At 45.9% G+C, this 26186-nt stretch overlaps 1 protein-coding gene and 1 long non-coding RNA gene across 3 annotated transcripts in view; one reads left to right on the top strand and one right to left on the bottom strand.

The window, feature by feature from the left end:
* Positions 1–26186, bottom strand: part of LOC144729134 (uncharacterized) — a 350979-nt gene that overhangs the window by 61660 nt on the left and 263133 nt on the right. The window lies entirely within an intron of this gene.
* LOC144729128 (carboxy-terminal domain RNA polymerase II polypeptide A small phosphatase 1-like) overlaps positions 22–26186 on the top strand; it is a 28313-nt gene continuing 2148 nt past the window's right edge. Inside the window, exons 1-6 of one of the 2 annotated variants that reach the window (XM_078609085.1) lie at positions 22–1018; positions 15450–15691; positions 17384–17485; positions 23650–23706; positions 24733–24825; positions 25696–25881. In XM_078609085.1, the coding sequence (XP_078465211.1) occupies positions 952–1018; positions 15450–15691; positions 17384–17485; positions 23650–23706; positions 24733–24825; positions 25696–25881 (747 nt within the window). In that variant the 5' untranslated portion in view covers positions 22–951. The remainder of the gene's footprint in view (positions 1019–15449; positions 15692–17383; positions 17486–23649; positions 23707–24732; positions 24826–25695; positions 25882–26186) is intronic. The other variant, XM_078609086.1, reaches the window with a different exon arrangement.

Genomic DNA, 26186 nt, shown 5'->3' with positions numbered 1-26186 from the left:
GTGTGGTGCGTGTGTGTGGAGTATGTGTGTGTGTAGTGTATGTCTGTATGTGTGTCTGTGTGTGTGTGTGGTGCGTGTGTAGTGTATGTGTGTGTGGAGTATGTGTGTGTGTAGTCTGCGTGTGTGTCTGTGTGTGTGTGGTGCGTGTGTAGTGTATGTGTGTGTGGAGTATGTGTGTCTGTGTGTGTATGTCTGTGTGTGGAGTATGTGTGTGTGGTGCGTGTGTAGTGTATGTGTGTGTGGAGTATGTGTGTCTGTGTGTGTATGTCTGTGTGTGGAGTATGTGTGTGTGTAGTGTATGTCTGTGTGTGGAGTATGTGTGTGTGTAGTCTGCGTGTGTCTGTGTGTGTGTGGTGCGTGTGTAGTGTATGTGTGTGTGTAGTCTGCGTGTGTGTCTGTGGTGCGTGTGTAGTGTATGTGTGTGTGGAGTATGTGTGTCTGTGTGTGTATGTCTGTGTGTGGAGTATGTGTGTGTGTAGTCTGCGTGTGTCTGTGTGTGTGTGGTGCGTGTGTGGGGCGCCTAGAAACGGCTGCGTTTGTGTGGACCCACTCTCCTCCATGTTGCTGCTTCTGTCAGGCCTGGCGCATCATCACCACCACCGCGGCGGCTTTGTGATACAACTTTCACTCACAAACAACAAACAAACAAGCGGCAATTGACGAGGATCAGCGACGAAGACAACAACAGCTGACGATAAACAACATCGAGATCGACATCGAGACACACAGAGGAGAGGAGGAGGGGGGGAGATACGAAAAAAGTTTAAAAAAAGAAGTCCATCTCGGATATCGCCGTTTCGTTCGGGAACAACTCTTTGTAGTTTTTGTTTCGTTTAAACATTTCTTGAAGTAAGAAGCGAGGTTGAGGTGTGTGTGGGGTTTGTGGGTTTTGTGTGGTGGGGGGGGGGAGGTGGTGGCATTGGGAAAGCCACGTGGAGTCGTTTGCAGCCGATGGAAAGTGCGTCCATCATCACCCAAGTTTGCCGTGAAGATGACACCACCACGACGACAGAAAGAGGTCAGAAACATTGTTGCATCGTAAGAAGTGTTTTAAAAAAAAAACTACAACTCGTTATGTGTGTGTTGTAATGAGTTTCCCCCCATGCGATGTGGAGTAAACATCGCTACTGTGGGGAGACAAAGGCGGTCGGGCGTGGTGCTGGACACCCACCTCTATGCCTTCATAGGTGCTCGCTAACAGCACTTGCCCCTTACTCTGTTAGAGGCTACACGGGGGATTTTTGTCTTTGTCAATGAACGGGGAGCGGTGGCGCAGCGGTTAGCGCTACGAAGACGCTGAGCTGGGTTCGATTCCCGGCTCACGGCCACCGTCAGTGACGATTATCTGAGCCCTCCCCAAGGTCGACTCAGCCTCAAATGAGTACCTGGTGCGGCTGCGTTAAACATCGCCACTGGGGGAGACAAAGGCGGTCGGGCGTGGTGCTGGCCACCCACCCACCCCTCGTGTACCACTGCCGGCCTTCATAGGCAACATTTGCCAACAACATTTGCCAACAACACTCTGTTGTTAGTGGCTGTACGGGGGAGATTTGTGTTAATTAGTACCCCGGTACGTTATGTAGTCAACATCTCCACTGGGGGAGACAAAGACGGCCGGGATTGCGTGTTTGCTGGTCTTGTTTGCTTACTACTCGCGACTAACATCATCATCATCGTGGTGGCTTGTCAGCTTGTGTGGTGGTGGTACAGAAGGGGGCTCATGGTTGTCTCTGTGTGCTTCGTGCCCACCACCACCACGTGGCGAGTGGTGAAAGTTCACCGTGAAAGCCACAAAAAGGCGAAGATGATCGGAGTGGAGAGGGTGGCCTTCGTGTAACTCGTTAGTCGTGGTGCTGGTGGTGGTGGTTTGTGTAATTTGATGGTTTTATCGCGTTTAATTTGTATGAAAAAGGGAAAAGATTTGCGGTAGTTTTGGTAAAGTGGCTTTTTGTTGTTTTCTGGGCCATGTTTGATATGGGGCGGGAACTACAACAACAATAATTGCCACGGTGCGTTTTGAAAGTTGTTTGTAAAGTTGTGTTTTGAAAGTTGTGTTTTTAAAGTAGTTTTTCTAAAGTTGCGTTTTTAAAGTTGCAGTTTGACAGGGAGCAGGGCTGAGCTGAGTCGTACACACGTGTGTTTGTGTTGTGTGTTTGTGTGTCTGTGTGTTGTGTGTGTGTCTGTGTGTGTGTCTGTGTGTTGTGTGTGACTCAAACGAGTACCTGGTGTGCGGTGTGTAAACATCGTCACTAGGGAGACAAAGGCGGCCGGGCGTGGTGCTGGCCACATCAGCACTCCCCCTCGTGTGCCGTGCCGGCCTTCATAGGTGCTCGCTAACAGCACTTGCCCCATATTGTTGTGTTATAAGTAAACAACTCTACTCGTGTTTCGTTTTTAACGTTTATCTTATTAATGTGGCGTTCATGTAATGTTTGTAAACGAATGTTGTTGTTTCTGTGCATCTCGTGATAATTCGCGGGGGGAGGGTGTTATTGTTGTTGTTTTGGTGTTCGCGTCTCTGATGTGGTGTTTGATTTGAACAATCCGTCCGTGTTAGTTCTGTCACGATACTTTTACCTGCATTGTCGACGATTCGTTGAGATATTTTGAAAGTCTTTTTGTGTTGCGAATCTTCCCAGGAATGTTTAGTGTCTATTGCGTAATTGCCTTTGGTTTGTTGTGGTTTTTATTTGAAACGTTTATCTTATGTTTTGGTTATGGATACGTTGTGTTTGTCTGTCGGCTATACAATGTTTCTGTTTGATCAAATGATGTGTTCATGTTGTTTATCAAATTGTTTTTTAATTTTATTTTGCAAGCCTGTCTGTCCAGGAGTGTGTATTTGTCTGTAAATGTGCTTGGTTTGGCTGTGGGTGGTTGTCAATGTGTTTGTCTCATACATTTGTGTAGTAATGTGTAAATGTGTTGTCATACATATTTGTAGTAATGTATCAATGTGTTTACGTCTCATAGATTTGTGTAGTAATGTGTAAACGTGTTTGTCATACATTTGTGTAGTAATGTATAAATGTGTTTGTGTTTCATACATTTGTGTAGTAATGTGTAAATGTGTTTGTGTTTCATACATTTGTGTAGTAATGTGTAAATGTGTTTGTGTTTCATACATTTGTGTAGTAATGTATAAATGTGTTTGTGTTTCATACATTTGTGTAGTAATGTGTAAATGTGTTTGTGTTTCATACATTTGTGTAGTAATTTGTAAATGTGTTTGTGTCTCATACATCTGTGTAGTAATGTGTAAACGTGTTTGCCATACATTTGTGTAGTAATGTGTAAATGTGTTTGTGTTTCATACATTTGTGTAATAATGTTTAAATGTGTTTCATACATTTGTGTAAATGTGTTTGTGTCTTAATACATTTGTGTAGTAATGTGTAAATGTGTCTCGTACATTTATGTAGTAATGTGTGAATGTGTTTGTCATACATTTGTGTAGTAGTGTGTCAATGTGTTGTGTCTTAATACATTTGTGTAATAGTGTGTCAATGTGTTTCATACATTTATGTAGTAATGTGTGAATGTGTTGGCATACATTTGTGTAGTAATGTGTAAATGTGTTGTCATACATTTGTGTCGTAATGTGTGAATGTGTTGTCATACATTTGTGTCGTAATGTGTGAATGTGTTGTCATACATTTGTGTCGTAATGTGTGAATGTGTTGGCATACATTTGTGTAGTAATGTGTAAATGTGTTGTCATACATTTGTGTCGTAATGTGTGAATGTGTTGTCATACATTTATATAGTAATGTGTGAATGTGTTGGCATACATTTGTGTAGTAATGTGTGAATGTGTTGGCATACATTTATATAGTAATGTGTGAATGTGTTGGCATACATTTGTGTCGTAATGTGTGAATGTGTTGGCATACATTTATATAGTAATGTGTGAATGTGTTGGCATACATTTGTGTCGTAATGTGTGAATGTGCTGTCATACATTTATATAGTAATGTGTGAATGTGTGAGTGAATGTGCCCGTATCCGTGTTAGAAATGCACGGTGAGTGTGGTGGTTTAACATTGCGTTTCTGTACATCTCTCTCGTCGTTTATTGTTTTTGTGTGAATGTGTCTCGTCTCTTAATATGCTTGTGTTTTTGTTCACACCTAATCGGATACAACAGCTGTACAAAATTGTTCGCTGATATTACAATTACAATGTGTTTATATCACGTGACTGTCACCCACACGGGCATGGCTTGCTTTGGGATATGTTTTTGTGTATTTCTGTGCCACGTGTATCTCTCAATATAATGTGGTCGCTTTGTAACACTGTGTGTGTCTCTGATACGTATACCCCGTGTGTTTATGTTTTTTGAAATGCTGGTGTTTGGTTTTATTGTGGCGCGTGTGTGTTACGTGTTGATGTGCACGCGTCAGCTCTGCTCACACGCCTTTTGTATGTCTCTGTTCATGTGTTTTTGTTCATGTGCCGTGTACAAACACGACACTTGCACACACCCATTCATAGACTCACGTGTGTGTGTGCGTGTTCCACACACACACACACACGTGCGTGGGAACACACACACACGCGTGTGTACTCTAGAATAGTGTGATGTTGTACGGTACTCACTGCACCACTTAACTGCATTCTTATTGAGTGCAGTACAGAACAAATATAGCACTACATACAAAAGACAAAGACCCCCCCCCGTATATTCTCAACACACTGGTGGGGCAAGTGCTGTTTGCGAGCACCTATAAAGACCGGCACGGGGCACACGAGGGGGTGGGTGACCAACCCCACGCACGCCCGGCCGCCTTTGTCTCCCCAGTGGCGATGTTTACACACCGCGCCAGGTACTTATTTGAGGCTGAGTTGACCTAGGGGAGGCCCAGGACCGGTTCAGATAATCGTCACGGCTGTTGTTGGTGAATGGAACTCTGTCCATAGCCGGGGTTCGTAGCGTAGCGCTAACCGCTGCCCCACCGCTCCTCACCCGACTACAACACAAAGACAAAGATCCCCCGTGTAGCCTTAAACAGACCGAAGGGGCAAGTGCTGTTAGCGAGCACCTATAAAGTCCGGCACGGCACACGAGGGGGTGGGTGGGCAACACCACGCACGCCCGGCCGCCTTTGTCTCCCTAAGTGGCGATGTTTACACACCGCACAAGGTACTCATTTGAGGCTGAGTCGACCTAGAGGAGGCCCAGGACCGGTTCAGATAATCGTCACTGGGTGTTGGCCGTGAGCGGGAATCAAACTCGGGTCCCCGCCAGGTTCATAGCGCTAACCGCTATCCCACCGCTCCCCAAATTACTCGAACACAGCATACACACATTACCATTCGTACCCTACAATGCAATGTACATGAACGCAGCCACATGTACACACACATCGTACTCGTCCGCACACACACCCACACATTCAGACTCACGCGTGCGCAACCACGATTAGAATGAGCGTTATCTTTCTACAAGATAGACCCGGGATGAATGACTTGGGTGGTGCAGTACAATTGGTGCATTGTGTGCCACCGATGGTTTTGTTGGAATCGATGCCTGGAATTCGTATTGTAAACACACATTGAGAAGCGAGGTCCACTTGAATAGTTCTTAGAACGATTTTTTTTACGTGACCTTTGTCGTTTAAGTCGTCGTTCCCTTAGGGGCCATCCTTTTAGTCCGTACCCATGGCGTTGTGGGGTTAACCCAAATGCGTTCGCTTGTGTATGGGGGGGGTCTACTGACAATGTACACATAGGAAACGGTGGGGGGGGGGGTGAAGTCTCGATAATAATCTGTCTACATTGGCCTTCAAATGAGTTAGATGGTCCGGCGGTGGACTATCTGTTTGCTTAAACACGTGAATATTATTAACCCTTGATCGTTTCTGCGTGGATTAAATATCGGCCGTTCTATAGGATTCGGGGGGTGGGGTGGTGTAAAAAGTCCACGTGCGTACAGGGAGGGGGGGGTCAAGTTTTGACAGATTTGTGCGGACCGACTCAATGGATGATGGCCCCTTAGGGGTTTGACTGTCATTTGGTGTGGTCCGCGTGCATTGATGTGAATGGCACTTCTCATTGGGATGTTGACTCGCAACAAGCCGAACCATTTGCAGGAACCCCCGTGTGTGTTGGTGGCGGTGGGCATTCGTGCTTTCAAACCGCAGAAACCTCAAGAGAATTGTGAGCGATTTGCAATCGTTGCAGGTGGGTTTGGTGGCTTCCACATCACGCATTGGTGGTTTGGTGGGCCGTTGTTACCTTGTGCTGAGCATTTTTCATCCCATCGGTTTGTATTGTCAATGCCAACAACCTGTGATTCTTAACACGTAGGCTCTACCGATCAATATTCATAATATAGTTTGTTTTTGGTTAGATCGCGTAAATATAAATGTTGCCATTAAACCTGCCACCACCCGACACAGCCAGTTACAAACCTTACCAATTGGCTGTGTCGGGTGGTGGAGGGTTTAACGACACATTTATATTTACGCGATCGAACCAACCCAACAAAAAAAACCTACATGATGAACCTGTGACTTGTTAAGTCTCTCGGAATGTGGCGCTGTCTCTCCCATCTCGTCGGCTCACGGAAGCGAAAGCAGCGTTGAGCCCGCGATAATCAAGCGCTCGGCGTGAAGACCACCGTGCCAGTGACACGTGGCCTCAACGTGCACATAGCCTGGCACAAACGTCGTGGTGACGTCAAGTCACCGCCACTTAGTGGCGAATTGCGGTTGTTATCGACTGAGAGTTGTCGTGCTTACAAAGTGGTGAAGTATGGTCCAATAATCAGACCACGATGACCAGCCTGGCATGGGGAGAGGCCTTCATCCAGCAGTGGATTTATAGTTTACAAAGAGCAGCACATGCACACGTGTTTTGGTTTATAATTATGCAGTGTTTTTGGACATTGTGTATTTTTTTTTACCCATGAATGTTAAGAGGTTTCTGAAATCCGATTGACAGTGAAAAGAAAAAAACCCTTACTCAAAAGCGTTGGTGTCCTGATTGGACACATCTAAGGCTTTGTTGACAACTAAATACAGCGCATCATGTTGGGTTTTGTCAATGTGAAACTGTTGATTTGTCAGTTAAAAAGTGTTCACATCATCTAAACATCTACATCTTCCCAGTGTGTCCCCAAGGCAGCAACACTCTCACGTTCAGTCGCAACTGCTGTGCTGCAACACTTTTATCACATGGTCACTTTGAGTTGTCATATGAGACAACTCCACTAGCCCGGTCAGTGCAGGTTGACACGTATGTTGAATTTCTTTCGCACCGTACGTAGCCAACCGTGCTAATTGGAGGTGCAGTGTTGAGTCTATGAGTTAATGTTGAGTCTATGGGTGGTGATAGTCTATGGGCAGTTTGTATGTTGAACTTCTTTAACACCGTACGTAGTCAACCGTGATAATCAGAGGTGCGGGAGGAAGGACAATAAACTAAACACAAAAAGCAGTTTTAAAGAAATACGTTTTCAATCTAAATTTACAGACCTGTGTTAAGTAGTACAAAAGGTTTTACTGCTCTGGCCTCAGCTGAGAATGTAGCTCCTGATAAGGAGTCTTTGACACGCTGTTTTATGCATGGCGGACACCCATTTTAAGAAACTTTATGTTTCTGTATAGACCAGTGTCCTGTTTTGACCAGTGTCCTTCATTGCAAGGCCCGCTGGCGGCCCCTGACAATACACAACATGTAAAAACACCCCTCCCCCATCATCATCATGCTGCTGTCAAGCCCCAATTGTTTCAAATGTGTGTGGCGGCCTTCACAACTGATGTCTCATCGGTGAAATTGCCCCCCCCCCCCTGAAAATTTGTGAAAAGCACTGTTAGATTGTTCATATTTCGATATTGATATTAATGGTGCTACAAAAAAGTGAATCAATTGCATGGTTAGCAAAATTATAATTACATCTATCCAAATTATTACAAGAGCATTTTGGTAATTGCTACAAATGATAAAGCTTAAAAATATAATGGAATACATTCCAGTATTGCATTTGTGAAACGATTATTGTGCCTTATATAGATAATGCAAAGCGCACATGAAGTGCTGTACTTTAATATAAACTGGTATGGATATGTAATGATATATTTAGCATTATTATCATGCAGTCTGGTGACGTGTGTTTATTTTCTCAAGCTTATTGCTGTGCATAAAGGTAAGGAATATTTTTTCAAAGTTACCTACTGTACTGTATTTAGAAACATACAGTATTCTTTTTTTAGAATTTTTTGACTTATAATGTTTTGACTTACATTTTTTACGTATACATAATCCCGGTAAGAGCATCGTCGAGAGATGAATACGTTCCCACGGTAAACACAAGATTCCATTTGCCATGAAGTCATGTGTTTTGGCCCGCATGACAGTAATCACTCGCATTTTTGGCATTTTAACATTTACGCCGCCTCTTTCGCAACCCCTCGGGGTCGTCCGCTGGCGTCAGCGGATGACCGCTTTAGTGAAGGACACCTCGGAGGTGTTGGTGTTACGTGGGCACAAGTTTTATACATCACAAACGCTGGCGACTGGCGATTGTTCAGTGTCAGAGTGCTTCCAACTGGCACCGGTGAGGCCCTGGGTTTGAATCCAGGTTTCAGCCGGCTGTGATTTAATATCAGGGTTGTCAGGTTTTGGGATTGGATGTTCTCCGCCTGGTCCACTAATGACTGCTACAACAACAACGACAAAAATCCTCGCATTTCCTTTTTGGCTAAATTCCACCTCTGAGAATAAAAAAAAATATCTCAGTCTGACTGTGCATGGGACAAAGAAAACTGTAGAATGGCCGGTGGGACAGGGCCTGCCCCTGCTATGGAGGGCAGAGGGTCTCATGGGGGGATCTCGGAGATATCGCTGCGGTATCTACTTCTGGGGGTCATTCTCTAACATAAAGCGGATGTGACACTAATAAAACAATTGAGATACAGCGTGTTTGCTTTCAATTCCAAATGGAGTAAGGCAGAAATGTTGACGTGACGTTTTTGGCTATAATTTTCATCGTAACTGCACACCATGGCCTTTGTGCCACAAATGTCTAAATGGTCAAATTGTAGCCAAACAGTGCACAGTGATGTAATCTATTTGCCCGTGAGAGAAGCCCTATATAGTCCCAAGGCCCTACTTCAGAAGGGTCCTGCATTGTGAAGTAAATTGGAGCCCCTAAAAATATATATAAAACACACTACGAACGGTTAACACTCAAAAGTTATGTACAGATGGTTTCAAAAGTGAATGTCTTAACTGGCAGAATTAACCTGGCAGCTCTAACCTATAACACCTGGTATTCCCAGGCGGTTTCCCTATGCAAGTGCCAACATTCATGGCGAGTTGGTCACGGGCGTTAACGATGCCGAGCTTGGCAATGGACGGCTTGGTGTCGGTGGGTGTCGGGGGAACGTTATGTACCTCTGTGCGCAAAGGTCGTAGTACAGAGACACTGTTTCACATTGAACTTAGCCCATCTTCAAGTACTCTAAAGAATGTTTTAAGTGTCAAAAGTACGTGCAAGAAAACCTCCACTGTGTTGTCGTGTTTTGTTCCCCCCCCCCTCTCCACCAATTTTACTACTTTGGTAAAAGCGGTGGCAACGTCACGAGTCGAATAGATTTTGGTTTGTAAACCTGCAGCTACGTAATGCCGTCAGCTTTGTAATGGAAATCTTTCCCAGATGATGATATCGCAGATATAGAGTATTTCTCATTTTTAGGAGCCGCTCGTTAGCCACCGTAGGGGCACAACTTTTAACGTTCTTTTAAATATTGTTTATCTCATGCTGAGGGTAAGCTTTAAAAGTCTCATTGTGGGAAGATGCCAAGTTAAGTGGAAAACAAATGTAATGCGAATTATGATCATTGGTTTTTTACCCTTTTATCTGGCAACAAAACTGACACCTTTTTTTACAAGGAGTCATGTTTGCATTGACCACAATACCTGCAGTCGGAATGCAAACAAAAAACACAACTCTGATAATGTAGGCACTGTCCTTGAAATTGTTTGGTCCACACCCGAGACAGCTTTCCTTAGAGCCTAGTCTCACATGGTGTTGGACCAGATGACGCCAAAAGGTGCATTCCGACCGCAGGTATTGTGGTCAATGCAAACATGACTCCTCGTAAAAAAGGTCAGTTTTGTTGCCAGATAAAAGGGTAAAACAACAATTATCATATTTTGCTACTGGCAAATGAGGTTCCAATGGTGTAATGCGAATTATGTTTTAGGTGCAGTCATTGATAACCCTCGTTGGCGCTCGCTCCGGACCCTGATCTCTGTGCCACCATACAAACTCAGCTGCTGTCGTTTGAATTTGACAAAAGTTGTGCTTTGTGATTGGTGTTTTTTGAAATACACATTTGTGGCGTGGCACCACTTGGGTTTAACCCAAAGGGGACCGGGTCTTTCACTTTGCCAGTTGGGGAAGCCTTCGACCAGCAGTGAATAGACCATGGCTGGTGATGATGATAATTTTATCATCGCCTGTATGCTGGTGCTTGGTTCAAATAATGTCTTAACCAGGCATATAAGCCCTCGCTAAACTGTCTGTTCTTTGTATCTCTGTACAGTCAGTCCACTGCTTCATGAATGATTGGCTCACCACGCCAGACAGGTGACAGAGGGACTTATTAGACTCTACTTCACCACAACAGTCAGTGCCGTTTGGTGCAGGTTGGGATCATTAAGGTGGCACCATAGAAGTACAGTGCAATGTATTTTTCTTGCACTGCCCTCCATGCAGCCCTGTAATTATTAGCCAATAAAAACCTGTCATAGCTTTGGTAACTGTATGGAAGGTTATCCATGCGTTATCCGGGCTAGAATCTCCTTCCTGCTGAGGTTCCAAGGTCTGACAAGATTGGGCGAATTCCAGATGATTGAGTTCATGGGCCTGAACTTCTGCACTGTGTTTCGGTTGTCCCCTTTGTGTGCTGTTTCCACGTTTTGTGTTGTTTGTACAGTCTGTTTTATGTGTATTGTCTGTTTCTGTGTAGTCTTTCTATGTTGTTGTAGGCTGTATCTCACTGTATCTCACTTGTTTTTGGCTCTTTTGCGTCGTCAAACGCCTTTCTGACCAAGTGGCCTCAAGGGAATATATTTCCATAACATTTTCATAAATCAACAATGAGCTACATTCATCCTCGCACTTTTCCAAGGATGGTATGGCGAGCGATTGATTAATATACATGATGCCCCCCAACCCCCTCTGCTTAAGGGACTGTGGTAAATGTTTTTTTCCTTAAATGCGCTTTAGAGAATATGGGGGAATACATGAATCTGCTTAGGGTGAAATGATTGTATGAATGCATGTGGAATTTATGAAGGCCACTTGTAGTTGAGAAGCCAGGTAATGCAGGGCGATGAATTCATGGACGCCGCAGTAAAATAATGGAGTATAGAAAAAAAACATTTGATTTCAAAACGTCTACACATCTCGCAATCCGCTTATTCAACGTGTTAACACTTAAATTTCGATTTAAAGCTTTCGTGACTGCAGAGATTCATATTCTTGGTTCTTTCGGTAAAGTCACGTAGAAGGGAAATAATAAAAACATTTTTTTTATTATGTTTTATTATATTAATTGTATTATTTCCCTTCTACGTGACTTTACCGAAAGAACCAAGAATACGTGTTAACACTTTTCCTCCGTAAACTATGGAGCCATCGCGTTCACAAGGTAAGAAGGACATGAGAAGTATGTTCGGGGTGCCTGTAAATGGATTTCCGTTTTCCACGTGGAGAACGCGAGTGAGAGGCACCGGGAAATGGAAAAGCGCAGGATACCCCCAGTGGTTGGAATGTTAAATAAAACGCAGCGCGCAACAAATTTCCAAATTTCCAAAACGTAAAGTTAGATATGTTGATTTGAAGATTTCGTGGCTGCAGGAATCCGTAGTTTTTGGTTCTTTCGGTAAAGTCACGTAAGTATAAAATAAAATAAATCACGACGTTTTGGGTGGGAAAACGTGCTTTCGCACCTGATGAAAGCATGTTTTCCCACCTGCTGTTGGACGCTTGTGTTGTGCCTGAAACGTCGTGATTTATTTTATTTTATACCTACGTGACTTTACCGAAAGAACCAAAAATAGTACATTCTTGGTTCTTTCGGTAAAGTCACGTAGAAGGGAAATAATAAAATAATAGAAATATAAAACTAAATATTTTTAGGGATTCATATTCTTGGTTCTTTTGGTAAAGTCATGTAGAAGGGAAATAATAAAATAAAAAATAAAAATATGTTTATTATTTTATTATTTCCCTTCTACGTGACTTTACCGAAAGAACCAAGAATATGAATCCCTGCAGTCACGAAAGCTTTAAATCAAAACCAAAGAGTATGTTAAATACGTTGTCAGTGGTTTAGACTGCACCACCATTGGGGGACGTGTGGTGTGGTGGGGACAGTGAGAGTACTTCAGCACACTGGTAAGTGTGGGTTGGTGACAATACCCAAAGTATCAAATTCGTTTACAGATGGAGCGGTGAGGTCAGCTCGTGCGCAAGGGGCTAGATCAGGGGTCGGCAACAAAACTAAGAAGAGACACTTTTTGCGAATTCGGTAACGAATAAAAAAAACCCTCAACATTTAACGGCCCGCGATGTACTGCAAGGTGAATACGAGGTGATACTGGTGGTTTTGAATTAATAAATCACGTCTCACGAAGAAGCGGCCCTTGAAGAGCCACCGCATGCGGCTTCGGAGCCGCTGAATGTCCGCCCCATTGGGCTCGATGGAATGTGGCATCGCGTGACCATGTGGGGATGGTGACGGCATGGGGGGGGGGGGCTCTATCCAGCAGTGGATAGATCGTAACTGATGGTATCATCAGTAATATATTAAACGGGCTCGTTCGATATAATATGACCTGTTCATGTAAATGATAACCCTCAGATGACCGATCAAGCCTTGCATTTTGACAATGACACACACAATACCCAAGTGCACAATAAAATGTGTCGGTGCAGCCCTGCGATGACTTGCTCGTGCCACCTGCTGGTAGAAGGGCCTCCACCAGGGGGGGAGCTATAGAGAGCCCTTTTAGTGGAAGGTATTTGGCCTACTCTTCCATGTTGGACAGATGTCTTGGAAGGGTTCATATTTGGCTTATTCTTCCATCTTGGCCAGATATTTTGGAAGGGTTAAGTGTGCCCACATTTTTTTTTACAATTTTAAATTTTTTTATTTTGTATTTTTTAAATAATATTTTTATACCAGGTAAGGCCCACTGAGCTATACAGCTCATTTTCAGAAGCGACCTGGCCACAATTGATAGCTCAGCAAAGTAGCCCATCATTTCGACATTCGTAGCACCAAAACTGATCTAAATAATCTCAATGCATGTTTATAAATGTGGAAAAATCCACACGACCACGGGGAGAGAGACATGCAAACTCCAAATATATACAGGTGTCAGGTTCGGGATGGAACCCACAACCTCCTGTATACCAGGCGAGGTAGTTGTTGTCTCGTCACTGTGGTGCCCAAACACAAGAAGGATGAGGCGGCAGGGGTGGATTTTAAGGAACGTGCTCATTGTGTCAACCGCCGTGAATGAATATGTACCGCAGCACAGTATAATATACCGCATCTTTATTTACAATGTACATTTCACAAGTTTCACCTGCTCCACAGTAATGCAGATTGCAGAGGCGTTTAAGCTCTCGTCTGATAAGGTAAAGCGGGCTGATTGCAGTGTGGCTCGTGATTATTTTAATTGTTTATTGTGGACCGGTAGGGGGCCATCCAATTAGTACGTACGGATGGAGGGGAGCGGGGGGGGGGTAACCCAAATGCGTACGCTTGCGTTTGGGGGTGGGGGTCTACTGACAATGTCTGTACGCATAGGAAACGGGGGGGGGGCGTTGAAGCCTCGATAATGCAGCCGGCGGTGGACTATCAACACGTGAATATTATTAATCCTTGATCGTTTTTGCGTGGATTAAATATCGGCCGTTCTATAGGATTCGGGGGGGGGGGGGGTGGGGGTGCTTCAAGCGTACGTACGCAGGTGGGGGGGTGGGTGTAAAAAGTACGCGTGCCTACAGGGAGGGGGAGAGGGGTCAAGTTTTGACAGATTTTTGTGTACGTACACAATGGATGGCCCCTGGGCATCACGTGAGTGAGGTTATGCCCTGGCGGCGGCTACTAGGAGACGCTGGGGAGATGCCCCTCTGGAAATAAACAAAGCCGCGTGCATTGTCTGTTACGTACGAACCGATGCGGGGGATGCGCCACATCGCCGCAAAACTTCCCGTCCGCTGACCATCGTTAACGTCGTCATTGTCATACCGAGAGAAGTTTGTTTTCGGTGTTCGAAAAAGTAAGTAACCTCGTGATCATTGCCAGTTATAGTTCTCATGAGTTCTGTGTTTGTGAAAGGTTTCTTACATGGGAGTGTGTACAGCCTGTAATCGTGGCGCGTAACAGGTGTTTTTTATGGGCGTAAATTCAAATGAAACATATCCAAAAATGTGCATGTTCGCCACAGAATGACTCCACATCATTGCAGATGAGAGGAGTTCTACTCTGAATATATTTAAAGAATGATGTAAAAAATAAGTACATTTCTGAAATTGTGTAAAAATTGAAAAGCCATACGGAGCTCAGACAACTCGTATAATAATAAATGAAAATCAATTGTTCAGCTCACAATACAAGCGCCGACTGCGCGTCTTGAAATCTATTATTCATAATGTTTGGAATTACATGTAAATGTTACCTTTTAAGCAAATGGAATAAATGAAGCAACAGACAATACACAGCGAATTTGATGAACAGTGCAAAGGAGAAGGAACAAACGAGAGAGAAATAATTTAATTTTGAATTGAATCACGATCCTGAATTGTGGTCATGCAGCTGACTCGGCCCTGGCTGCTGAGCCATTTTGGCACTTCCATGTCCATTACTAAATTTAGTTTAGTTTTTGAAATCTTACTTCCTTAAACGTCTCAAGATTGTCGAAGGGGTACGTATTAATAGACGTTTAGTTATAAATACAAGTTAACGTGTTTTATTTACTGCCGGTAACTGATGCAGCCAGTCACGACGTTACTGTACTCCATTTCCCTGTCTTGCAGGCCCCTCACTGTGTTTGTGTCACAACTGCGTGTGATAGAGCGCAAGGAATTCATCCTCGCTCGCTTCTCGTTTGTATGTACGCACGCACGTCTGTTGAACTTCGTCAGCTGATCGGTTTGCCTGTCGACTTGCTTGGGGGTACGTGGGCTCACTGAAGTCCACCGGCCCTCGATGAGTGAGGACCCGGCGAATGATGAAACCTGTGTGCACGTTAAAAACTCGCATGTATGTGTATGTTGTACTTCTTTCGCACCGTGCGTAACCAACCGTGCTAATGAGTGATGCGTGAGGGACAGGCGGGAGGGGGCGGGATGGACAACAAACTAAACGTGTCTCCCCCCCCCCCCACCCCCTTTGTCTCTCTCGCTCTCCCTTTTGCACACAGTGAGCGTGCAGCAGCTGCCGCAGCAACAGCAGCCTTCCCGCGGCGGCTCGGGCAAGAAGAAGCCTCGCGGACGCGGGATCTTCCGCTCGCTGCTCTGCTGCCTGCGGCACACCGAGAGCCCCGAGCGAAGGGATGCGCCGGCCAATGGGGCCGGCGTTGGGCCCGGCACGGGCAACAGCTTGGGCTCCGGCGCCGGGTTGCTCGACGAGAACGGGTCCATCGCGAGGGCGTCGTCGTACGAGGTGAAACCTATTGAACTATTTTCTATTTGATTTTACCAGGTAAGGCCACCAATGATGGCCCAACGAAAGTGGCTCACGTGGAAATGTGTTCGTAGCCAAATAATGTAAACGCACGTTGATTCTTAACTGTGGAGGGAAAAGCCGGAGGACCCGGAGAAAAATCCACGCGACCACGGGTAGAGAGAGACATACAAACTCCAAATATACAGGCGTCATGGTCGGGATCAAATCCACGACCTCCTGTATACCAGGCGAGGTAGTTAACATCTCGCCACTGTGGCGCCCAGGTTTGGGCAAGGGCACGTTTCACAACGCGGTCGCGGGGATTCCCCCCCGTGCTCTTCCGTCGTCGTCGTAGGAGAAGTCGTTATTACAGGTGGGGAAAAAACTTGCCAGTTTTTGTTGCGACTCTGTGAGCATGTTGATGGAACTGAAGCTGGAACGTCGGTGGTACAGAGGTACTCTTGTTGGGGGGTGGGGGTGGCAGGGGGGGGAGGGGCATGGGGGTGGAAAGGGGGGAAGGGGCAAATGCCCCACCCTTCCGCCTTACAACGTTATACATCCTCGACCATTTTTTATAAAAAAAAATCATAAATCTAACATTGTAAATTGTACATCTTGAGGTATATTTAAGTTTCGATACATGTAATATGTATGTCCGTTTTGGCATAAAATGACCACATGGCTTGAAATGAAAACCTATTTCTGACCCAAGTACTCTTCATAAGGAAACAATTTTCTCCTGTCTGAAATGTTTATCTGGGTGTAGCCTCTGACCGGTGGTGATATGCTCCCAGTAAATATTCATCGTAAGCTGTAGCCAGGTGGGTCACGGAGCTAAAGAACATGTCAGACCTACTCGAGTTGGAAAGCGGCCCTAAAAGATAGGTATCGGGGAACTACTTCTGATATCCCTCCAAGTGAACTCTGGTGCACAAATTAAGGGGCAGCACTTTCCCCGCACCGTACGTGGCCAACCATGCTAATCAGAGGCGCGGGGGAAGGACAACAAATTAAACACGATCTCAATTTTGGAGCTTTCGTGACTGCAGGAATTATTCTTTGGTTCTTTCGGTAAAGTCACGTGACTTTACCGAAAGAACCAAAGAATAAATTAAACACGCTTCAAGAAAATGTTCACGCTTAACAGTCACAATTATTTTTTTAAATCTCAGAACTAGAATTTTATCACGTGAAGTGAAAAAGTTAATGTAATGCGATTCGTTTTTTTTGTGTGTGCGGTCATTGGTCACCGAGCTGAGACCATCACAACTCCATGACACCCGAGAATCTGGTTTAATCACAGACAGCTGCGCCTGGCTGCCAAACTCGGGATCTCAGCCAGGCCAACTCGGCGTTCTTGACGATGTCTGAGCCACCCGGGCACCGATATTACAATTATCTTGAGTTTACGGTTTAAAAGAAAACGTACCATGTTGGCTATGTGCATACAATTTATAATTTGTCACTATTGTATGCTTTAATAAGATCATTGGCTTTTTGGGGGATGCTGCGTCAGTGAATCAACCGGAACCATCACTAGAAGCAGCTACGCTTTCTTCCCTAAAATTGCACGCTCGTAAGAAAACACCCTAAAAAAACACCCATCTACAACAAAAAACACAACAACTCTTTCCTGTTAGTAACGTCCTGCTTGCTTTTGTTTCTCTCGATGTCCAAACGCAAACGCAGCCGACCAGTAAGTACCTCCTGAGCGATGTGCGGCCGGGCGACGCCGGTCGGATCTGCGTGGTGATCGACCTTGACGAGACACTGGTCCACAGTTCCTTCAAGGTGAGACGTTTACCGACCTGACATTCCCTAGCTTCACGGTAAGAAGCAGTTTTTATTAAAACAACAACAGCTCGGATTTAAGAGCATGAACAGCCCCCAACACGTTCGCCAATAGCGCTGCCCTAAAAGGAGAGAAGATGTTGTACAATTATAGGCAATGTCAGGCAGTGGTTCTTTTTAATTGCACGTCGGTCAAGTACGGGACACTGCCTGACACATCACCTATTTTGATTTAAAGCTTTCGTGACTGCAGGGATTCATCTTCTTGGTTCTTTCGGTAAAGTCACGTAGAAGGAAAAAAATAAAATAATAAAACTAAAACATAATAAAAATAATTCTCACGACGTTTCGGCCACAACGCCGAAACGTCGTGAGAATTATTTTATTATGTTTTATTTCTATTATTTTATTATTTCCCTTCTACGTGACTTTACCGAAAAAACCAAGAAGATCACCTATTTGTTTATACTTTTAGGGCAGACTTATTGATGTAGTTGTTGAGTCTGTGTTCGCTGTGCTTATGCACCACTGCCAAGGCAGCAATCGCAGATATTTTAGTCAGATTAATTTGCCTTGGTGTTGGTGATGGTAGCGCTGCTGGAAATGTTGATCATGGCTTTGGTGATGTCGTGGTGGTTGCTGTTATGGTGCTGGTGGCGGTGGTGATGAAATCGGGCAAGTTGTGTTGGTGATCATTTTTAAATTGGAGCTTCTGATGGTGGTGATACTTGTGGTGGTGGTAGTAATTATTGTAATGGTTATGGAAGTAAATGTAAATGATGCTTTGGTTTTTGTGGTCAATATGGAGTTGATTGCGATGTTGATACAATGATGGCACTTATGTCATCTACCATTGATAAAAAAATGCCATCCACCAGTAAGATGTATCGGTTCATGTGCTGTAGTGATCGTACGCTTTTGGTGGGTATGTGAATGAAATTTCTCGGCCGCGATATTCAGCGAATGCGTCGAATATCATCTGCTCGTTTCAAGAGCCCGCAGAACAGCAGTTTGCACAAACAAGCCCTTTTTGTCAGCTCACTGCTGTGTGCGGGCCCCTTGACAAGCCGTACGGGCTCGTTGTGGACCCTACTTCACAACGCTGGTCAGTGTGGATTGTTGAAGTCGGGGAGCGTCGATGTTAGGAGCTTACAAGTACAATGCATGGATTTCTGCTGCACGACCCTCTGGTTCCCTCAACATAATGGGTCCATTCAAGTTGCGTGAATACTGGTCTTTAAAACAGAATTGTTTCTTGTTCATGGCCACTATTGGCGTATTGTACTTGTTTCCATGTTTCCTTTGTTTTGACTCTAAGCCCACTGATCATCAGAATAACTTACAGCCAGCCCTCTTTGTCGGACCTCTGCTGGATGGTCTGCCACTCCATGTTGGTCATGAGGGGGGGGGTGAGGGGGGGGGTCGTCTGACCATACTTCACTGCCGTACGGAGCCGTCCCTAGGGTAACACAGCAAATGGGGGGCGACGGCCCCGGGCCCCGCACTTCGGGGGTCCCTCCCGCGCTTCGACGTCGCCGCGTCAGATGTAATGCTTCTCAGCTAGTTTGAAAACGCCGTTGGGTCCGCACCGGTGTTATTTATTTTTTTGTTTCCCGCGCCCCGCACCACCCTAGGGGGACGTCCCTGTTGCCGTACGCTGGCCGTTGCGTGTTTATTGAATCGGGGGGTCGAGGCGGGGAGGGGGGCACCCAAGACCGGTTCGGATATCACTCGTCACAGATGTTAACTTTGGCCAGGAATCAAAACTTGCTTTTCACCGAGTTTACAGTGCAGTGCGCTAACCACGACTCCGCTGCTCCTCTGGCACTATACGTCTGTGCTCTTACATCTATGCCCCCCCCCTCACCGCGCCTTCACCAACCAACCCACGCTGCACCGGCACGGTGAAGTATAGCCATCGCGCTCGCGTGACTCGCGGGGGTTTTTCCTCGCGGTGAGCGAACAAAAGGGGGCTGCGCGTGTACACTGTAGGCTTCTTCCCCTCCCCCCTTCCTCGGTTCCTTATAAACACCCTTTTCCTTCCTCAAAGAGAGAAAAAAAAACCTCCCTCCTCTTTCCCGATTACCAGCCGCCTTCTGCTACGCCCTGTCGGTACGCTTAGCTGCCCCCCCTTCTCTCCCGCTGCCTCTTGGGATGCAGTTGCATTTCGAAGCTTTACAAAGGCAAGCTGTGTTTTGTATGTCGTGGAGATGGAGTAGGGGTGAAGCGGTTTGCTCGCCGGTGAGCTGCGTTCCATTGCCGGCACTGGCTAACAATCAGCGGGCGAGTGATACCTGAACTGGTCCGAACGCCAACCTGTACCAACCCGAACTGACCAGCGTGGTGACGTATTGTCAAACGACCTTGACGACTGACGTGACTTTGGGGAGACCTTCATCCAGTAGTGGATTGACAAATGGGGTGTACGCTTTCTTTGCATGTATGACGAAGATGCGTTTGGTGTAAATTGCTTTTTAATGACGATTGCATTATGTGTCATATGCGCTTTCATGTTTCCCTTTATTACCGTAATTGCAACCCAGTAAATAACCCGGTACTGCCATCGAGGAATCGTTAAATACCCATTAAGCAGACCTGATGAATATTTTTTTCAAACACAGTTCGCTGAGCACAGGGCCAAGGTGCCCAAGAACGCCTAGTGGCTCGCAACAGGCAGAGCACTGTGAGAGTTGGAACAGATAGAGGTTGACTCGTTTTTTAAATTGAGCCGGGTTATTATTGTAAGAGCTCGGGGGCGGGGGGGGAAAGGGAATGGACGTCTGTGAAAAAGAGCCCCGTTGCTCATCGGATTCCTCCAGCCTAAATAAAGATTCTTATTCTGATAAAGAACGATGGGAAGGCAATTCCAGAGTGGAGCGCAGCGAGGGACATGGAGAGAGAGAGATAGATAAGTGAGGTGACCTGCAGTGCGGTGGTTGAACACCGTACTGTCAAATGCGGTAGGCTGAGTCGGTCTGTTAGGCTTTGGTGATGTTCACGGGAACATGTAACTTTGGTGGTTGCGATGGTGATGAAAAGAGTAATGACTTTTGAGATTAACTTTATGGTATTTCAGACTATGAATCCAGTGCTGGCTTGAGAACTCAACCGTACAACAAGTACCCTGACCTCTCTGTAAGATATACTCGAAGTTTAAAACTTAAGCACTCACTTTGGCAGCTCATTCAGGATTTATTCAGTCACACGGACAATTGTAAGTGTTGCTTGTTGATGAGCGGTAAATGTCAGCTGTGTATCACCCACTATGACTATGGATTGACGGAGAAAATGGGAAGGCAAAAGCCGAAAATCACACTTGGCATGGGCAAGTTTCATACATTTGAGAACAAATCCAAGTTAAATATATCATATTGACTGTTGAGAAAATGACAAGTAACAGAAAACCCAATTCTTTATATATAAAAAAAAAATCTGTCCTCAACAGCAAAGCATACAACCGATGACCTTTCGGGGCAATGTTTTCCTTCGTAAAAAAAAATATTTGTTCATAAAAGTAAGTTGGCTTGGGCAGGTGGGACACGCCGGTTAGAAGGGGGGGGGGGGGGTGGACGGTGGCCGGTGGTCGAGACTAACGATGGAGTCGCAGCCGAAGGATAAAGAATGCCCGAGAGCGGAGTGGGGGGGGGGGAACGTCCGCCGCACAGACGGGAGCGACGAAATGAAATTCTCTTTTCGATTTAAAGCTTTCGTGACTGCAGGGATTCATCTTCTTGGTTCTTTCGGTAAAGTCACGTGACTTTACCGAACGAACCAAGAAAATGAAATTCTCGTCGGCGGATCGTTGCGTCGCGGAAGCCGCGAGAGATCTGCGATGGCTTGGGGGAAGGGGAGAGCGCTTCATTGAGCAGCGGATAGAACGCGGCATTCGTTCTCCCCCGTCGCGACTGTGAGAACGCTTTCGACGTCACCGTTATTGGCAAAGCGGTCGGGCTTGTTGCGCGCACGCGCCCGTTGCGAAAACATGTTTTTCAGTCTCGAAATCGAAAAAATAAAGTGTCACAACTTGGGGGGTGGGGGGACACCCTTAAGAATGTGTGATAAAAGAAGGGGAGCGGCAGCGTTGTTTGTTATTCAGCTGTTTCCTGGTTTTTATTTTGCCGAGCATAGGTGTGGAGGTAAAATTAGGAAGTAGACGAATAAAAAAAGTAACCTTGAGAAATGGAGGAAGAAGGCACGGGAGAAGAAATCGTGCAAAGTTGCTGTTTGGACGTTAGGAGGTATGTATTTGAACGTTGACGATTCTGAATAGTTTATTTTATGTTAAGTTGTCTATAGTGGTCTATAGTTCTCACCTAAACACAGTTGTGCTGCATCAATACAAATCAACTAGTCACATTCGTACTTTTCACTTTCTTCATAACGTAAAACTATATAAAATATGTGATATTACATGAAGACAGTGAACATCATGTATAATTTTTCTTAAAATAGTGACATTTAAAGATATGTAATAAGTTAATGACAAACATGGTAATTTTCTTTTCTTAAATGCATGCTACTAATGCCATTGCTTTCAATGTACTGCGTATAGGGGCGAAGTATGGTCCAGCAACCCCCTAAAATGGCAGGCAATGTAGGAAACCCAGTTGCAGCTTAGCAAAGAGTTGTAATAACTATAGTACGCAGGATTAGGCAAAGCAAATCGGTTGGCAAGGTTAGAACGTGTTGAGTAGCCATCTTACGCCCTGTTAAAAAGTGATTCGTGAAATGTGTGGGCCCTGTTAACCCTATCTGAATGGTGGCGTTCCCTTTCGATCCTAACGGGAGAATGTGGCGTTTACAGTCAGTCGAGGCTCCACCTTCAGCTAAAATAAGCGCCCACAATTGCACGCCATCAGACGTGAACACACCACGCCGTTTATAAATAGAAAGAGACAATTTTTAAACCCGCGTACAGTGCCGTGGTGTGTCACCGTTTGCACGCCGGACTTTGCAGAGGTCACCGGTTCATATATCGATCTCCCGCTAGTTGAAACGATGGTGGCGAGTTTCTTAAATCGTCCCAACCTCTCTCTCTTGTCCACCCAGCAGTGTCAGTGGGTTCGCCCACAGTTGAGTCAATCGGCAGGTCATATATGGTTGGGTAAAGTTTGTGTACTCCCACTACACTCCAAGACATCTGGCCAGCGTGGACAGATTAGGCGAGAATACCCTCTAGATGGACTGGGGCTGTGTAGAGTTCCCGCTAGTGGGGAGGACCCTTCAAACCAGCGGTGGCGTGGGCGCAGCAATTGCAGGGCTGCACCTTTACCCTGTTTGGCCGTACAGTGCACGCCATCTCTGCTCCGGACACGCAAAAAAATTATAGTTTCAAAATCTGTAAAAGGCAGGCTTACATAGCGTAATGGCAGGGCGCAAACAGGAATGTTTGTTTAAATATACCCGCGCATAGTCATCGCTTTGTTATTACCTTCTGATTTTTTGCCTGCGGTACCCTGGCATTCGCTGGACCTATCCATGTAACAATAGGTGAATGCAGGTGGTGTAAAGGTTGAGCGTGGTTTGCAGTTCAACTATTTGTTGGTCAAGGTGCGGTCCTGGAATTCCTTTGCTCGTGTCACTGCCGCCGGAAGGGGCTCCACGCGAGGGAGAGGGGGAAAAAATACCCTGTCAAGCACTTATGCGTACGCAACTGGAAAAAGAACGTGACATTTAAATGAACGGATAACTATATTTAGAAATGTATTCACGTGGAGAGGTTCCCTCTTTTGTTAATAATGAACCTTCGGTTTTCACGACTGATAGCAAAAAAAAATAACGAAATATTCCCACCCCCCACCAACCACCACGCTGGGTTGCATTGGTTACAATTTCGCAACTGGCCGAACGTTTCGGATTTTGAAATGCGCCCCGTCCTTATTTCGTCACACGCGCCTTGGCGCACGTGCTCGGCCTATTGGCTTGCACGCGCGCGCTCGCATTGTGATGACGCGTTTGATAGCTGCACGTTGCGTTAATTTCCTATCGGATTGCAAAGTGAAGCCTTTAGGCGAATAAAAGTGGTGTGTCGCCAGCTTGGTGTGCGTTTTATTTTGAAAGGCGTCACAAATGTGCCGAGCTGAACGGTTGCTTTAGTTTTCAATGTAAGTCTTTTGTTTTAAGTTGCTAATGACTGTGCCTCTTTTTTTCTTTTCTTTCAATAGCCAATCAACAATGCCGATTTCATAGTTCCTGTTGAAATTGATGGAACGATACACCAGGTGAGTAAATACATATAAGTTTTTTTTATTTTACTACCTTTGTTTGGGAAAAAAAAGTTGTGACTTATACTTGTAATGTTGTTGTATGCTATTGAACTTCTTTCGCAACAGCCAACCGCGCTAATTGTAGGTGTGAAATGCGCTAATCTGAGGCGAACATCTTTTTTCACAATTGTATCTTGAACACATCACCATAATCTCATTTTGTCAGTCAACGATGTAACGACGTAACGGAACCAAACGAAGGCTTTGCCCCCCCCCCACACCCCTGCCTGGGACCCCCCTACCCCCGCCCCACAGTTTGAGAACCCGCTGCATTGAGTTAAAGCAATGATGAGCGCAGGATCAGACCGCCTGTGATAGGCAGGACCCGAAGACCTCCGTTGCAGACGCCGAGTACTGGCATGCTAGCCGTGGCCTGATTCAAGTAATCCAGGATAGGTTGGTTTATTACCAGAGAGCCTATCCTCGACTACTTGGGTTAGGAGGCGGCGGATAACGTCACGTGACCTCACGGCGTCTCTGCAACGCGCCGCACCTTCCAGCCATCGGCGCGACGACTGTGCCTCCAAACGTCTCGTTTGTGTTACTAAAGCGTAGGTTTTCCGCGAACGCGCTGCGTAGCGGCCCAGACGCGTCTTTGCATTGTACCGCGCGTTGTCCGGTGGCGGTGTTCGACATTTCACTTTCCTGTGCTGGGAGATTCGTCAAGCAATACGGTTTGCCTGCCGACTTGTTTGGGGGTAAGTCGGCGCACTGAGGTCCACCGGCCCTCGATGAGTGAAGAGCAGCGAATGATGAAATTCTGTGTGCACGTAAAAAAACTCAGATGTATTTATTTATGAATGTTTGACTTCTTTCCCACCGCCGTACGTAGCCAACCGTGCTAATCGGAGGTGCGGGGGAAGGATGAGCGCGGTTAATGCGCAACCCGGGGTAATCCGCCCGCGGTAAAACATTTTGAGGTCTCGCTCGAAGCCGTCATTGGTTATGCATGGGCGTGACATGCATGTCGTCGGTGTGCAGGTTTATGTACTGAAGCGCCCTCATGTGGATGAGTTTTTGAAACGAATGGGCGAATTGTTCGAGTGCGTGCTCTTCACTGCCAGCCTTGCCAAGGTGAGATTTGAGATCCTGTTGCATAGGATGCCACGGACGTTTTTTAAAACGTTTTTTCTGGTATGTGTGTGTGTGCGCGTGCGTCTGTGTGCCCACGTCCATAATTCAACACTTTGTGGGGGCAAGGATTGGTGGATTGCGTGAATTTGTTAATATCCCCCTCCCCCAAACCCAGTCAGCTGCAAGGTGGCCAGCAGGTGTCGGTAGAGAACGTGGCTTTGTGAGATTTTCTATGCGGACTTTTTTTCGCGATATCCCTTCAAGTGCGTGAGTTTTCTCTGGGGTTCTTCGGTTTCCTCCCATATATGCAAAACACTCAGGAAAAAGGAATAGGCCTGACAGCCTAATGCAGGAGCTATGTGAAAAAATATCCTTGAGGCTCAGTGGGGCTTTCCTGGATAATTAATAGGCATGTAACAATTCCATTAATTTGCATGATTTTTGCTGTCAATTGATCTGGCTAAACAAGCAGGTTGTGGGCACGAGAGGAGGGGCAGTGCAATAGAATGCATTGGTGCTTGGGGAATTTTTTTTATGCTCGTTTGAAGTGCAATTTCAAGTCATAAATGACGGTGATGATGATTGTGGATAACTCACCCCTCGCGCTGGCAGTACGCTGATCCTATGGTCAATAACTCGCCCTTCGCGCTTGCAGTACGCTGATGCTGTGGTCAATGACTCGCCCTTTGCGCTGGCAGTATGCTGATCCTGTGGTCAATGACTCGCCCTTTGCGCTAGCAGTACGGTGATGCTGTGGTCAATGACTCGCCCTTTGCGCTAGCAGTACGGTGATGCTGTGGTCAATAACTCACCCTTTGCGCTAGCAGTACGCTGATGCTGTGGTCAATAACTCGCCCTTCGCGCTTGCAGTACGCTGATCCTGTGGCGGACCTCCTGGACAAGTGGGGAGTGTTCAGGGCGAGGCTGTTCCGCGAGTCGTGCGTGTTCCACCACGGCAACTACGTCAAGGACTTGAGCCGATTGGGCAGGGAGCTCAACAAAGTCATCATCATCGACAACTCGCCCGCCTCCTACATATTCCACCCTGACAACGCGGTAATCGCCCACTTGCGTACACTCGCACACTCGTGCGTGCAAGCACGCAAGCGCGACATCAATGCAGCTTTGCCGTATCAGAAGTGGGAAGCTTGCGGTTATAACCTGCGGTGGGAATAAAGCCGCGTGGCATCGTCCTACATTTGTTGTTTTATCCTGTGTTGATGCCTTCCCACGCATGGAATGATTTTGTGCGCCTGGGAAGTGAATACATTCGGCAGCTTCGCAGCGTAATTAAAAAAAAATGTATCCTAATAGTACAGTTGTGAGAGTGGTTTGTGCGCTGCCTTATGAAACAATGACGA

This window comes from Lampetra planeri, chromosome 31 (assembly GCF_965212315.1).
Source record: "Lampetra planeri chromosome 31, kcLamPlan1.2.h2, whole genome shotgun sequence".
In the NCBI taxonomy this organism is placed as follows: Eukaryota; Metazoa; Chordata; class Hyperoartia; order Petromyzontiformes; family Petromyzontidae; genus Lampetra; species Lampetra planeri.
This window is presented reverse-complemented; position numbering and strand designations above follow the sequence as displayed.